Source organism: Chlorocebus sabaeus, chromosome 17 (genome assembly GCF_047675955.1).
Source record: "Chlorocebus sabaeus isolate Y175 chromosome 17, mChlSab1.0.hap1, whole genome shotgun sequence".
Lineage (NCBI taxonomy): Eukaryota > Metazoa > Chordata > Mammalia > Primates > Cercopithecidae > Chlorocebus > Chlorocebus sabaeus.
The window spans coordinates 39,041,280-39,056,961 of record NC_132920.1 but is presented as its reverse complement, the minus strand read 5'-3'; the positions used below and the strand labels follow the sequence as shown (position 1 = coordinate 39,056,961).

General features: G+C 39.1%; 1 protein-coding gene across 2 annotated transcripts in view; it reads right to left on the bottom strand.

Moving 5' to 3' along the window:
* The window catches only part of DNAH8 (dynein axonemal heavy chain 8), a 328,361-nt gene that overhangs the window by 132,713 nt on the left and 179,966 nt on the right, over nucleotides 1-15,682 (bottom strand). For both annotated transcript variants that reach the window (XM_007972725.3, XM_038006035.2), the window contains 5 exons: nucleotides 13,090-13,199; nucleotides 9,007-9,170; nucleotides 7,649-7,841; nucleotides 4,845-4,967; nucleotides 3,318-3,448 (listed from right to left, as the gene is read on the bottom strand). In XM_007972725.3, the coding sequence (XP_007970916.2) occupies nucleotides 3,318-3,448; nucleotides 4,845-4,967; nucleotides 7,649-7,841; nucleotides 9,007-9,170; nucleotides 13,090-13,199 (721 nt within the window). The remainder of the gene's footprint in view (nucleotides 1-3,317; nucleotides 3,449-4,844; nucleotides 4,968-7,648; nucleotides 7,842-9,006; nucleotides 9,171-13,089; nucleotides 13,200-15,682) is intronic.

The following is a 15,682-nucleotide window of genomic DNA, read 5'->3' as shown; positions in this document are numbered from 1 at the left end:
AACCTTGAACCAAAACAAACCTGTTTTTAAATAAATTACACAGTCTCAGGTATTCATAACAATGCAAAAACTGACTGATACAGAAAAGCACAGAGTATACGTACACACACCTAGGCTATACGGAATGGCCTATTGCTCCTAAGCTACAAACCTGAACAACATGCTATTGCATGTTGTTACTCTAGGCAATTCTAATGCAATGGTCCATATTTGTGTATCTACCTAAACATAGAAAAGGTACAGTAAGAATACAGTATAAAAGATTTTTAAAATGCTACTCCTGTATAGGGTAGCTCCATTACAATCTCATGGGACCACCATCATATACATCATCTGTTGTTGGTCAAAATGTCCTTATGGGGCACACAACTGTACCACTAGAGAACTCAGAGTGTCATGCTGGCCTTCCTGTTCTTTCCTCCTCTTCCTGCACATTGGGTCAGTTACTAAGTCCTATTAATCCTGCATACTTTAAACTGTCCCTGCTGAGTCTTCCTCTCTATTCCCACTTTATCTGCTGTTATAAAATGTATCCAGAATTTGTTGTAATCAAGTGTGGTAAGACACGAAGACACAGGAACGACTGTCATGAAGGAAGATGTTTATACTGAAGGAACCCTAGAAACAGGAGGGGGCTTCACATGCTAGGTAGGGTGACATGGGGAAACACCAGAGTCAATCAGGAGGCACAAGGAGTGATGGGAAATCACAGGCAAGAGCCTTTATTGTGGTTTCCATGAGAAAGGCAAGGCAGGCAAGCAGAATTAGGATTGGCTAGTTTGAATAATTTCAGCAGCCTCTGGGGCATAGGAGCGCTCCCTTGTTGACTGGTATGTTGCCCTGGGGTGATTAGGGCAGAGGAATATCCGAATCCACCGTGAGATGCCACTACACACCCACCAGATAGAGGTGGCGGTTGGGAGTAAGGACTCTGGATTGGTTGGTTTGCATATGAAAGGTACTCTTCTGGAGGAGCTGTTTGAATCTCTAAGAATTGGTTACCCTGGAAGGGTCAGTCTCTCCCCAGGCAGCAGGGTCTCAGATGCCAGGGTATCAAGAATACAGAAATTAAGAAAATATAGTGAATAAATTTGCCTTCATTTAAGCCTCTGTCATTCCTAACTATAATGAGTGCAACACCACCTATCTCAGGATCACAAATTTAGATGCCTACAGGAATCAGACAGATAATGCCAGTGAGTGAAGCAGTGCTGGTGGGGTCTATGGATTGGAGGATTGTATGTCCCACCCAAAGAGGCAGCTGCTACTGAGCTCTGCTACCTGGGTGTGTAGGCCCTAGGTTGCCAGATCTTCCAATTATTTCAAAAAAAAAAGTCAGAAATACGCTTTTCTAAAATATGAAACCTCCCGATTTTTAAATGTTGACAACTAATTTAATTTTTGAAGTAAAATTAAATTAATATCTACTTATTTGATGTTTTATGTTTTTAAAATACTCAGAAATTGCATTTTGTTCCATTTTTATTTTTCATTTGTTTGGCAGCAGAATGATTTGTGTGTTTGTTTATAAATTGGCAAAGTGATCTAAATTTTATATGGAAATAAAAAGTCAAATGGACAAGACATTTTGAAGAACAACAACAAAGAGATCTGACACTACCAAATATATATACGTTAAATGTAAATATATATATTAAAGAAGCTACAGCAATTAATACAGTGGGTAATGATGCAAAGATAGATAAAGAAACCAGTGGGGGAGACTATATAGTCACGTAATGATCAGATGACTTAAGACAAAAAATGACACTGTGATGTGGCAGGGAAAAGATGACCTTTTTAATAAATGGAGCTGGATCAACTGGCTATCAATATTGAAAATAATTATCACAACTCCTACATCAGACATTATAAGAAAATGAATTCTAGGTCAGTTATAGAACTAAATGTGAAAGTAGTAAATTTTATGTGTAAATGTTAAGAAAATCATAGGAAAATATCTATGTGCCCTTAGGGTAAACAAAGATTTTAAAATATAATACAAAAGAGCACTAAATAGAAAAAAAAAATGGATATTTCATTAAAATTAAGATCCGCTAAGAGAATGAAAAGGCAAATCAATAACTGAGAGAAGATATTTGCAATATACACCCTTTATATCCAAAACACATATAGAATTCCTAACAGTCAGTAAGAAAGAATCGCAACCAAACTGAAAAACAAAATGGAGAAAGGGCTTTTATAATTCACAAAAGAGCCTATCCAAATGGTCAGTGAGAGATGAAAAGGTGCTCAACATCATTAGCCGTCTGGGAAATGCAAACCAAAACCACAATGAGCTACCACTCCACACACAGAATTGCCAAAATTGGCCAGGAGTGGTGGCTCACACCTGTAATTTTGGGAGGCTGAGGCGGGTCGATCACTTGAGGTCAGGAGTTCAAGAGAGGCCTGGCCAACATGTGAAACCCCGTCTCTACTAAAAGTACAGAAATTGGCTGGGCATGGTGGTGCACTCAGGAGCTGAGGCAGGACAATCGCTTGAACCTGGGAGGTGGAGGTTGCAGTGAGCCGAGATTGCGCCATTGCATTCCAGCCTGGGCAACAGAGTAAGACTCCATCTCAAAAAAAAAAAAAGAATTGCTAAAATGAAAAAGACACACAATGCCAAGTGATGGCAAGGATGTGGAGCAACTGAAACTCTCATGGCATGTTGGTGGAAGTGTAAATTGGCACAACCACATGGGAAAACTACTACGCAGATCAGCTAAAGCTAAATATACAGATACCCTACATTCAGCAATTTTAACTTTAGGTGTATACTCAGACACATACAAGAATATTTACAGTAGCTCTATTTGCCCAAACCAAATGTTTATCAAAAGTACAATGGATAAATAGATTGTGGTAGTATCTGATTAAGTGGAAGATCATGCAGCAAAAAGAATGAACAACTCCTGCTACATGTAGCATCATGGATGAATCTCACAAACAACACAATAATAGAAATGGGATGTAAAGAGCAAATCCTGTATGATTCAATTGATACAAAATTCAAAACTAGGCAAGACTAATCAATGGGCTTACTCTTTGAATATTGTTTCCTTTGGGAGGGTAAAGACTGCAGCGTAACAAGGGGGCACTTCTGGGGTACAAGTACTGTTTTATTTCTTCATCTGTAGACTGGCTACAGTGTATTTACTCTATGACACTTGTGTAAATATCCTTATATATATAATACTTAAAGTTTAAAAAGAAATACAGAAAACTGTTGTGCTTCCTTTTTTTCTAAAGTAAACATTTAACCTTAGAGAAGTTAACTATAGAAAAACATATTGTGTTTTACTTCATCCTACCTGGTTAATGTTATCTGGAATATTTGATAGCCAGCAATAAAAGAGGCCAATCTTGAAAGACTTTGTTTTCCGGAACCACCAACACCCACCAGCAATGCATTTCCACATGATGTTCGAATTATTCGTGAAATCTGTTTTGAGATTTAAAAAGTGCTTATTTGAAAAAAGGATGTGGATGCTTATATTTTCTTGCACTAAATGAGTCCAAGTTTTGATTATATGTTTCTAGACGATATTAGACTTTTTCCTTGTTAATGGTCTACGTCAGAATTTTTTAAATTAAAGTTTAATATTGATTTGTTCAGCTTGAATCTTTCCTTGACCATCTATATTTACGTCATGAAGAACAGAACAAACTGGATTTACTGCCTTCTATTTTAAAACTATTCTGTGTGTGTGTTCATGTGAGTGCACGTATGTACAGTTTTATTAGTTTTAGACCCAATGGATAGTGGAGCGGCTTTTCCCAATCTGCAGAAGATATAAGAAATATTTAGAATTTTTTTTTTATTCATCAGCCTAACACACTGAATCATGTAGACACCTAACTCAACAATGAATACTAACTCTATCATATCTCTGCCAACAATTTTTTTTAAATACCACAATTCTATTTACAGTGGGGTAGGAGGATGTTTCTAGGAGCCAACTTGGAGAGACAGCCTTTCATCTTGTGTTGCTTGTCTATGGTTGATTTCCTCAGTGAAGATAAGACTCAAATTGTGGCTCAAATCTTATGCAGGCCAATTGAAGGCATTGCTAAAAAACTGTCTTTTATAGTATTGTCAACGACTAGGGAGAAAGTCTAGTTGGATCACTAAATTCCCTATCACCACTAAACAAAAATTTTTTAAGAATACACGTTTTACAGTTGGCGGATCAATAATGACACCCTGGTATGTGTAAATTCTATCAGTATATTTTAAAATATATTAACCACTTATGGCTTTGCACTCAGAACAGAATCTCAGAACCCCAAGATCTAGCTGCAGTGAATGCTCAACAATTACTTGTTGAATAGATTAGTGTGAAAACACCCCTTTTTGGTGTTACCTCTAACTGGCTTCTATTCTCTCACCGGTCCTGTATATCAACCTTACCCCTGTCCTATCATCTGTAAGTCAGTCGTAACATTGACACTTTTCAAAGCAACATCTTTTCCTCCATGGGGAACAGAATTCCCATAATATCGAAAATAGAATTTGAGGGAAGTATATTTTTTCACAGGGTTCTCCACACTTTCTAAAGGTTCTCCATACTTTCTTGTTGACTCACGTGTGCCAAAAGCTCTGAACAGAAAACCATCTATTTGCCCTTGAAAGACATTTGCTGCCATGTAGACGGATTCAAATAAAGGGTTTCCTATTAAGCCTTTGTCTTCCGGGATGGTGAACTGACCCAAACTATGTACAGTCTTCTATATGATACCTGACAGTATATAGTTATTCTCTCAAAAAAAATTATCTATGAAATATAGTAAGCTTTTACATGATCTATTTACATCAGTAAATAGGCAATAGTTAGGACCTTAATAAGATGAGTCATTGCATCTTTAAAAAACACCAGATCAAGAGATGTTCCTCTAATGATTTCATTGAACTGTCTCTGGTAAAACTGGAGTTTTTCAGCCAGAAAGTCAAAGGATGGCACCTATGGGTGGGGAGAAAGAGAAAAAAATAGTATTTAAGATCCAAATATGTATTAAAGCAGCAATTATAAAGACACTCAAAAGTAATTTTAAAATATATATATCTTTTTTAAACTTTATGGATTGCCAGAGGTTTCTCATATATTAGTCTACTTTTAGTTATTTCCATTTTCTAAGGCCTTCTGAAACTTAACTGTATTAGTTGGTTTCTAGTGCAAAATCATTTCTGACCTTTCCCTACCAACTCCTATCCATGTCACACATTAATATAGGAAATATTTTTCTTAGTTTTTATTTACTTTTTGATATTGTTTGCAGCTTTCAAAAATATAAAAAAGTTTTACATTATTTACGGAGCCAAATCCACAAGTCTTCCTTGTTCTGAATTAAATCCACACCCACTTTCTTTGTTTTGCAAATTGTTCCTCCCCATCTACTTCTTTGATCTACATACACTTTATTTTTATTGTTAGAGTCAAGGTACTGTGTCACCCAGGCTGGAGTGCAGTGGCCCACTCATAGCTCACTGCAGCCTCGACTTCCTTGGCTCTTTGGATCCTTCCACTTCAGCTTCCCCAAGTCGCGGGTGTTACAGGCATAAACCACCTCGCCCGGCTCTACATACACTTTAGGATTTCTTTGTTATGTAACTCTGTTTTAAAGTCCCTTTGAAATCTTGTTTCAAATTTCATTAAACCTATATATTAATTTAGAAAGAATGGCAAGTTGCTGTTTAAGTAAAGTTTTGTCATGTTAATTCCTACATGTTTTTGTTGCTGTTAAATGAAATTATTTATTTATTTATTTTTTATTATACTTTAAGTTCTAGGGTACATGTGCACAACATGCAGGTTTGTTACATACCTATACATGTGCCATGTTGGTGTGCTGCACCCATTAACTCGTCATTTACATTAGCTATATCTCCTAATACTATCCCTCCCCCCTCCCCTGCACCCCACAACAGGCCCCAGTGTGTGATGTTCCCCTTCCTGTGTCCAAGTGTTCTCATTGTTCAGTTCCCACCTATGAGTGAGAACATGTGGTGTTTGGTTTTCTGTTCTTGCGATAGTTTGCTCAGAATGATGGTTTCCAGCTGCATCCATGTCCCTACAAAGGACATGAACTCATCCTTTTTAACGGCTGCATAGTATTCCATGGTGTATATGTGCCACCTTTTCTTAATCCAGTCTGTCATTGATGGACATCTGGGTTGGTTCCAAGTCTTTGCTATTGTGAATAGTGCCACAATAAACATACATGTGCATGTGTCTTTATAGCAACATGATTTACAATCCTTTGGGTATATACCCAGTAATGGGATGGTTGGGTCAAATGGTATTTCTAGTTCTAGATCCTTGAGGAATCGCCACACTGTCTTCCACAATGGTTGAACTAGTTTACAGTCCCACCAACAGTGTAAAAGCGTTCCTATTTCTCCACATCCTCTCCAGCATCTGTTGTTTCCTGACTTTAAATGAAATACTTTTATATTGTCTATCTTGTGATTGTTGGCAAGTGTTGGTAAATTTTTTCTGTAAAGGGCAAGATAGTAAATATTTTAGGCTTTATGGTCCATTCAGTCTCTACTCACCCCTGCCATTGTAGTGCAAAAGCAGCTCTGGCCAATATTTAAACCAATGGGTGTTTCAATGAAACCTTATTTATGAACACTGAAATTTGAATTCTATATAATTTTTACATGTCACACAATATTGTTCTTTTTTTGATTTTTTATTTTTTGGTAACTATTTAAAAATGAAAAATCAGCTGGGGACGGTGACTCACACCTGTCATTTCAGAACTTTGGGAGGCCGAGATGGGTGGATCACTTGAGGTCAGGAGTTTGAAACCAGCCTGACCAACATGGTAAAACCTCATCTCTACTAAAAATACAACAAAGTAGCTGGGCATGGTAGTGGGCACCTGTAATCACAGGACCAAAATGGTGAAACCTTGTCTGTACTAAAAATACAAAAAATTAGCCGGGCATGGTGGAGAGCACTTGTAATCCCAGCTACTTGGGAGGTTGAAGCAGGAGAATTGCTTGAACCCAGAAGGCGGAGGTTGTAGTGAGCCGAGTTCATGCCACTGCACTCCAGCCTGGGTGACAGAGAGAGATTCCATCTCAAAAATAAATGAATAAATAAATAAATAAATAGATAAATATCCTTCTTAGCTAGCAAGTCTAATAAAATTAAACAGGCAGGGGGCTGGCTGGATCTGGCCCAGAAACTATAATTTGCCAACCGTTGGTATAGGTATAGAGTATAGTTATTTCATATTTATAAATGCTTGGTCATCTTACTGAACTCGCGCTCTCTCTCTGTTTTTGAGACAGGGTCTCATTCTGTCACCCAGGCTAGAGTGCAGTGACACAATCACAGCTCATTGCAATCTCAAACTCCTGGGCTCAAGTAATCCTTCCACCTCCACCTGCTGAGTAATTGGGAGTACAGGAGCATGCCACCACACCCAGCTAATTTTTCTTATTTTTTGTAGAAACAGGGTCTCACTGTGTTGCCCAGGCTGCTCTCAAACTCCTGGGCTCAAGCAATCCTCCCACCTCACCCTCCCAAAGTGCTGGAATTATAGCAACTCCATGGTGAGACTCTGGTGCAGAAAGAAAGATCTAGTTAGGTGAGCGAGCTGAAAACCTCTTTAAAGAGATGAAAATAAATACCAATTCATATATTTTGGGTACTTCAAACACAGTATCTTCAGGTTCATCACCAGTTGGTTCCGGCATCTCACGGAGAAAATCCACAAAGTATGGTTCAGGAAGAATGCACGACGCTGCATCAGAGCCAATATTTTCTTCGACTGCATGAATAAGATGTGTGTTAAACCACTGCTCATCTTCAGGAGTTACAAATCTGAAAGGAAAATGTAGTAGTAAGAATGTGAAATATGAAAGTATCTTTTCTAACTGAACATGTCCCTTTGCCTCTTCTCAGTCCCACCCTGGACCTTCTCAATTCAGGACAGGGAAACAACATGTTCTGCCTTTTGATAAGAAGGGCATAACCCCAACCAAGAAAGTTATAACATTAACTGCACCACTTATAGAAAATATAGATGAATCACTTAGGTGAGATCAAAGGTCCCTAAAACTTGTGATGGGGTGCAGAAGTGATGGTCGGTAGTGGACAAGCATCCTCTTTCTGGGTTGGTGGATTCGGTGCACAAAGGACCTTTTCAGATTGACAATATCACAGAGGGAAGAGAGGACAAAGGGGAGTAACATTTGACAAGTATCACCCTTGTGTGAGGCATGGTAGACACTTTACAACTGTGTGAAACTGGCATTATCATCCATGGTTTATAGATGAGGGAATGGAGGCTCCAAAAGATGACTGAAATTAACTTTAATGAGATTGTTTCACTTTAAAGGGATGAAACCAGATTTCCCCACATAAAACCTACAAAGAGCTCACAATTTGTAGAAAATACATACAATGAAAATGTGCCTCCGAATGTTATCAACTCTGATGATCTGGTGATTTATAAAGATGTATTGTTGAAGTCATACTCGAATAAATCGGCAGAGCATTTTCTTAAGGCAGTGGGCAAGTGAGAGACGCCATCAATGCTTCACAAGCCCCACAGCAAATGACGACAAAGCTCCTTACTCTACTTATCCTAGTAAATAATGCGAGAAATAACCGGCTGGGCAGGATGGCTGATGCCTGTAATCCCAGCACTTTGGGAGACTGAGACGGGCAGAACACCTGAGGTCAGGAGTTCCAGACCAGCCTGACCAACATGGAGAAACCCCATCTCTACTAAAAACACAAAAAATAAATAAATAACCGGCCATGGTGGCGCATGCCTGTGATCCCAGCTACTTGGGAGGCTGAAGTTGGAGAATCGCTTGAACCCGGGAGGCAGAGGTTGTGGTGGGCTGAGATCGCACCATTGCACTCTAGACTGGGCAACAAGAGCAAAACTCCATCTCAAAAAAAAAAAAAAAAAAAAAATTAACCAAGTAGCATAAACTTCTCAGGTCATACATTTAAACTCAAGAGCCGCAATACGCACCTGTCCGCAATTACTCTGTTGCACTCATGTTTGAAAAGGGACAGGAGAGTAGGGATTGAAGTGCACTCCTCAGCTTTTATGGTCAACATTCCTTGCCAAATTCTGGAAAGATCTCGAAGATTGAAGATGTAATGAAATTTAGAAGGAGTTGGCAGCATCTTCACCTAGAGACGAAAGAATGAAATACTCTCAATTAGTTTTCAGATACAACTAAAAGTAGAATTATTTTTAGAACTGTCTCACAAATCCTATTTTAGATAAAATCTGCTGAGTAAATAAATCAAGATTAAGTTCATATTTTGTGACAACATGGACAGAAAGAAAATCATAAATAAACCAACTTAGGATTTAAAAGACCATAAGCTCTTGGATAGGATGGATTCAAGACCAATGCACTGGATGCAGATTCCAAGACCTTGTTCTACCACCATCAGTTGGCTTTGAGTGAGTCACTTCCCCCGAGTTCTTAAAAACTATATGAATTGTGGGAATAATCATCTCTAATCATTGGTAGTGTACATGTGGAAATACATCATAACAAAAAACTGAACGTGAGTTGGTTGTCATGCAGGTAAGAACAATGTTCACTTTTAAAGTTAGTAACGGCTATCTTCTATAAATTGCTTTGATTAGGGTCCTTCATGTGTTAGGATTTCTATAAACATATCTGCATATCATAACCTGGATTTTACTATATGGATCCAAACTCAGTCAACAGTCTTTGTATATCTGTATATCCATAATAAGTGGACAGGCAAGTCTGACATGTAGCTATGTGTATAGTAATAGATGTTTTTTCTGTTTGAGCACAGAGTATGTATTCTATGCTAATTTACTATTTCTACCAACTTCTAGAATATAAAAAGGCAAAGCTGTAACAATACCGCATTCTTACCCAGAGAGATACCCATTAAGGGATAACCTCAAGGTACTCTAGATATGGAACGCATTGATGGTCATGATATCATAATTGATACCATTAGCATCATTTTTGAAAGTGAAAATAATGATAATTCTGGTGATACAAACTCCCCATATACCTATTTCAGCAAAGCAGAAGCTTTCTTTAGCATCTGTTCATAAATTAAGCCCTTTCTATACTGAAAAATTACCCTACTGAGTTTGTAATTTTTACAGGCTAATTCCCAGTGCTAGTTAAAGCAGCAAGTAGCATGGGGAGACAAAAAGTAAAGAAGCGTATTTTATCAATTGCCTATCAACTTCCCTCTGTGCTCAGTTCCACTGCAAGCTAAAATGTGCATCCTACTCACTAAAATATAAAACATACAGTTATATTATAAATATGCAAAAATACCCAAAGGGTAAGGTTATGTGAATATTGCTTTTTTTATGATACAACACTCCAGCCATGATGGCAGCCATTGGTAACTGAGGCAGTCATTAAAGAGAATCTGTAAAAAAACATTCCTTTCTTTCCTTCTTCTTCTCATTATTTGTTAACCTGCTTCTTTCCTTCTCTTCTAATAGTTCCCTCTACTTTTCATCACCTTCTTTCGTTTCTCAACTGCTTCTGCCTTAAAACTATATAAAGTAATATAAAGGTGGGCTGATAGACAAGGCATGAATGGATTAAAAGAGTGCTTTGTGAAGATGGGAGATGGAAGAAAAGACACAAAGAAGGCTGCTTATGTAGAGGTCAGCGGAAGAGGACGATGCATTCATTTTTCAATGACTGAGCACCTCCCTGGTTCTTAAGAAGACACACTGGTAAACAGAGGACAGCTAACTCTGCTGTCATCAAGCAGGCTTTTATTCTGTGGTTGGGGAGCCTGAGAATGAACAGGGAACAAATATATATGTAAATAAGCAAGTAATGATAGAAGCCATGGTTTAAAAAAAAAAAAAATCAGGGCCAGGAGACAGATAATGAGTAGGATAGGGACAAGGGCAGTCACTTCAGAGGACAACCGGAGACAGTCCCTCTGAAGGTAAGAGTGATAAGAATGAGCCAAAGTATGGTGACCCAGCAGTGCAATAAACCTGGGGTGCTCAAGGAATGGTGAGCAGGGCCACTCGGCTGGAGCAGGATGATGGCAGGCAAGGGAAGTAACTGGAGTCTGCTGACATTATAAGTGGAACTGGGAGTCTACTGGTGGTTTTAAGAAGGAGTAAAGATTTCTGGTTTACTTTTTTAAAAATATCATCTAGGACTGTGAAAAGAACAGACTCCAAGAGAGCAAGAAGAAAGCAAGGAGATTGGTTAGGAAGTTACTGCATGGTCCAGGGGACAAGTGATGGGAGCACTTATCAGGGTGGTCATGGGAGGATGGCGAGGAGGGCTCGGCTTTGGGGTAGATTTTGAAGGGGAGGTCACTGATATTCGCTGATGGACTGGATGTAGGCCATGAGGAAGACATAAATCAAGGATGGAGCCCAGTAATTTTAACCTAAGGAGGAGGATAACTGGTGCTGCTACTGAGATGCAGAAGTTTGAGGGAGGATCATATTTAAGGACACTTAAGAGTTCTGTTTGGACATGGTAACTTTGAGATGAGTATCAGACATCAAACACTGATGTCTGTTAAGCAGTTAGAAATTGGCCTGGAGCCAGGCAGAGAGGCCTGGGATGGAGATATCCATTTTGAAGTCATCAGCACAGGGATGATGTTTAAAGCCTTGAAGCTGGATGAGGCCACCTAGGGAAAGAATGTAGATAGAGAAGAGGGCCCAGCATCGAGATCAGGTGTGTTTCAGTGTTTAGAGGAGGGAAAGAAGAAGGGGGACTTTAATGAGGTAGCCAGTGCACTAGGAAGAAAACCAAGAATATGGGGACCCTCTGAAGCCAAGTGAAGAAAATATTTAGAGGGATCATTTAGGTCAAATGCTGCTAAAAAGTCAAGTAAGAGGGACAGGAAAATTAACCTTGAGATGTGGCAAGATCGAGGTCTTTGGTGATCTTGACGTGAACAGTGGGAATGAAAGCTTGTGTAGAATGGATTAAATAGATTTAAAAAAAGACACTGAGGACATGGAGCCAGGAAACATCCAAATAACAAAAGAAACTGGAAGATGGAAGACACCTGGAAAGGCAAAGCTTTTCAGAGAACTACGTATATAAGCACAGTAAATTGAGCAATAGTCCTGTTGGAAACCACATGTATCTTACCACAGAAAACTCTCTCAGATGCTCAGTCCTTACCACTTATTTTCAAGTTTCTTTAAAAGGGGTACAATGGCACATGTAAAGGCCCTGTGTTGGCAAGGAACAGGGCCCCACACTCATCATGGAAGGTGGCTGCGTGGAAGAGCATCTCATAAGAAACCCCCAAATTCCTCTTCTGATAATTCCGTATCTAGAAATCCCCAGTCTACCCAGGAATCTGACAGGCTGGCACACTCCAGGTTTCCCAGGAGACAAGTGCCTGCCCACACATGTGTAATCGGCCTAATGGATGTGTAGTGAATTATGACAACTAATCCTTATCTCCTTCATGACTTTTTGTCAAATATATCAACCTCATTTTTATCTCATACCTACACTTAATTGCCTTTTCATGAGTACTGCCTTAAGTCATCTGAGGACAGCTGCAGGTTTGCTGAGCTTTACTTAGGACACTGACTTGTGTATGCAAATCTAGCCAATTTTTGTTAAGAACACTTCCATCCATTTACTAACTCATGCTCCAGCTCAGAGAAACACACAAGTTAGACTTTAAGTCCTAGTTGGCTGAGAATATCTGGAAATCATGTATTAAGTCAGTCAATAAGCATTTGAGTGTCTGCCATAGTTTGGTGGAGGGAGACAGATAATACAAATAAAGATTTACAAATCAGAGTAACAAGTGGAAATGCAGTGTTCTCATTTCAGCAAAGTTCTACTTTGTCTTGGATGTCATGTCTGGTTTACAGTAACATCTCATACATATGGAAAGCATCATTTAGTCAGATCTTTTGCTCCCTGGAAGGAAAAGGTGTCATAAATCTATCTGAGCACGTAATTTGTCTTTTCTAAAAAACGCCACTATATATGATATTATGATAACTTAATGAGCCATGAGGTGAGAACTAGGGCTGAATAACAGTTGCCATTTTAAAAATTATTGACAACAAACCATTCTGTACCTTAGTCCATTGCCACAGCACTCTGCCCACTGAGACTAAATTCACAATCATCTCACATATTTGAGGCTTGAAACTTCTACAAGGATCAAAGTATCCACATCCAATAATTCCTGAAAGATAAGCAAGATTGAAGGTATAAGCTTACCAAAAGATTTCAAAGTATATGTTTATCCCGGTGAACAAATCATTACAAAGCTGACTAAGCTGGGTGTTGTTCAGAATTTCTCTCAAGGGATCAGCTAAGACTGGGAGTCAGTAGTGGATCCAGCCAAGCTTAGTATGCAGTGATAAGTGTTTTATATGTATTGACTCATTTAATCCCCCACCCAGCACCCTACAAGAAAAAAATACAAGGTAGGTATTATTACTAGTCCCATTTTAATATGAGCTTAGGAACTTGCTCAAAGTTACACAGCTTGCATGCAGACAAATATGGGATGTGAACCCAAGCAATCTGGCCCTACAGTCTGTACATCAGCATTCGCCCTGAAGCATATGTGAGCTTAGAGACTACTCCCTCATCTTACAGAGAAGGAGACCAGGCCCAGACAGGTGAAGTCGATTGTTCAAGGTCACATGGATTGGTATTGGCAGAACTGGAATCAGGACCACTTTTTCCAGCCTACATACAGTCAGTCACCACTCTGGCCTGGGCTAGACATGCAACATTCCTAGGGAACACCCAGCACAGTGATGGTCTGACCATCATCATCACTCTCAGAAAGACTGGGGTGTAGGTTTAGAGACTGTTTTCAAAGTCTCAGAATGTCTTTGATTTAGACTGAAGAAAGATTTACTCTGCTTCACTCCAGTGAGACTACACACTGCATAGTGCGTTCAGTTCTGAGTATGGTATTTTCAGAGGAATATGAATATGAATATCTGTTCAGAGATGCAGAACAGGTTGATGAAGAGTGGAGACTAAAGAAACTGGAGTTTGTTCACACTGACTGAAGAATTGCCCTGGGGAAACATGAAATTTTCCTCCAAATCATGGTTGCTTGTGGTTGGTTGTGCTAAGTGCCTGTAAGGCCCGTTTGCTTCCTGAAATCCTATATTCTGGATTTCCACCTTCCTGTGGGACATTCATGTTATAAGCAGCATGAGATAGGGATTAGCACCACCCCTCTGCCAAGCACTAGCTAAAAGGCCTTGATTGGGCAGTTATTTCACTTCTCTGAGGCTCAGTTTCTGGTTGGTTTGTTTTCCGTATTTGTTTAAATGTGTCAGTCATAACGAAGAGTATGTCACATAGCTTAACAAATAACAAACCCTCATGTACAGACCACCAGATTGATAACTACAGCCTTGCCCAGCACATTAGAAGCCCCTGTACGTTCATCCTTGTTCACAACTCCTCCCTTCCTCCAGAGGTCGCCACTTCTCTTTAATATAATCAGTAACTTGTTTTTCTTTATAGCTTCACCACTTAGGTTTTTGAACTTTTGAACTTGTTAAAAACAAAACAAAAAAAACAACTTTTGAAATTCAGTTTAAAGGAATTGTATTTTTTCCTGTGATTTGCTTCTTTCGTTCGGCATTGTATTTCTGGGCTTCATCCATGGTGAAGCATGTAGCTGTATTCATTCATTTTCACTGCTGCACAGCAGGCCACTGTGTGCCTGTGACAGGATGTATTTATCCAGTTTTACTAGTGGTAAATATCTGGATTATTTCACATTTTTGCCATCGTGCACACTGCACTATGAGCATTTTTGTATAAGTCTGTGGCATGCATGTGCAAAATCAACTACAGATGGATTGAGGCCCCAGATATGGAAGGCAAAACTATACAATGTCTGGAAGAAAGCATAAGAGAATACCTGTATGATGTCTGGATAGGAAAGGACTTCTTGAGACTCAGAAAACTCAAACCATAAAGGAAAAAATGATAATTTGGTATAAACCTAGAAGTGGAACTGCTAGGGATGGGCACATGCCCTATTTACCAGCAGTGATGCCAAATTGTTATCCAAAGCGTTTGTAGCAATTGACACTCCGGCCAGCAGGCAAAGAGAGTCTTAGCTGCCTCACGTTCTCACCAATGCTTATTTTGTCAGAATTTTTTTTTTTGCAAATCTAGTGGGTATGAAATGGTATTGCTTGGTGTTTCTCATTTGTATTTTCCTGAATACTAATGATGTTTACCATCTTTACTTTGTTTATTGGCCATTTAGCTTACTCTTTTTAAAGTGCCTTAGTTGTTTGCCCATTTTTATATCCAGTTGTTCACTTTTCTTGTCTGACTTATAGGATTTCTCTAAATATTCAGAATACAAATTTTTTGTTGTTATATGTGTTAAAATTTTTTCTTCCATTTTGAGGCTTGTCTTTTCACTCTCTTAATGGTTTTTTGTTTGTTTGTTTTGTTTTTTTTCTTTGAGACAGAGTCTCACTCTGTCGCCCAGGCTGGAGTGAAGTGGCATGATCTCAGCTCACTACAAGCTCCGCCTCCTGGGTTCACGCCCTTCTCCTGCCTCAGCCTCCCAAGTAGCTGGGACTACAGGCACTTGCCACCACACCTCGCTAATTTTATGTATTTTTTAGTAAAGACAGGATTTCACCATGTTAGCCAGGATGGTCTCGATCTCCT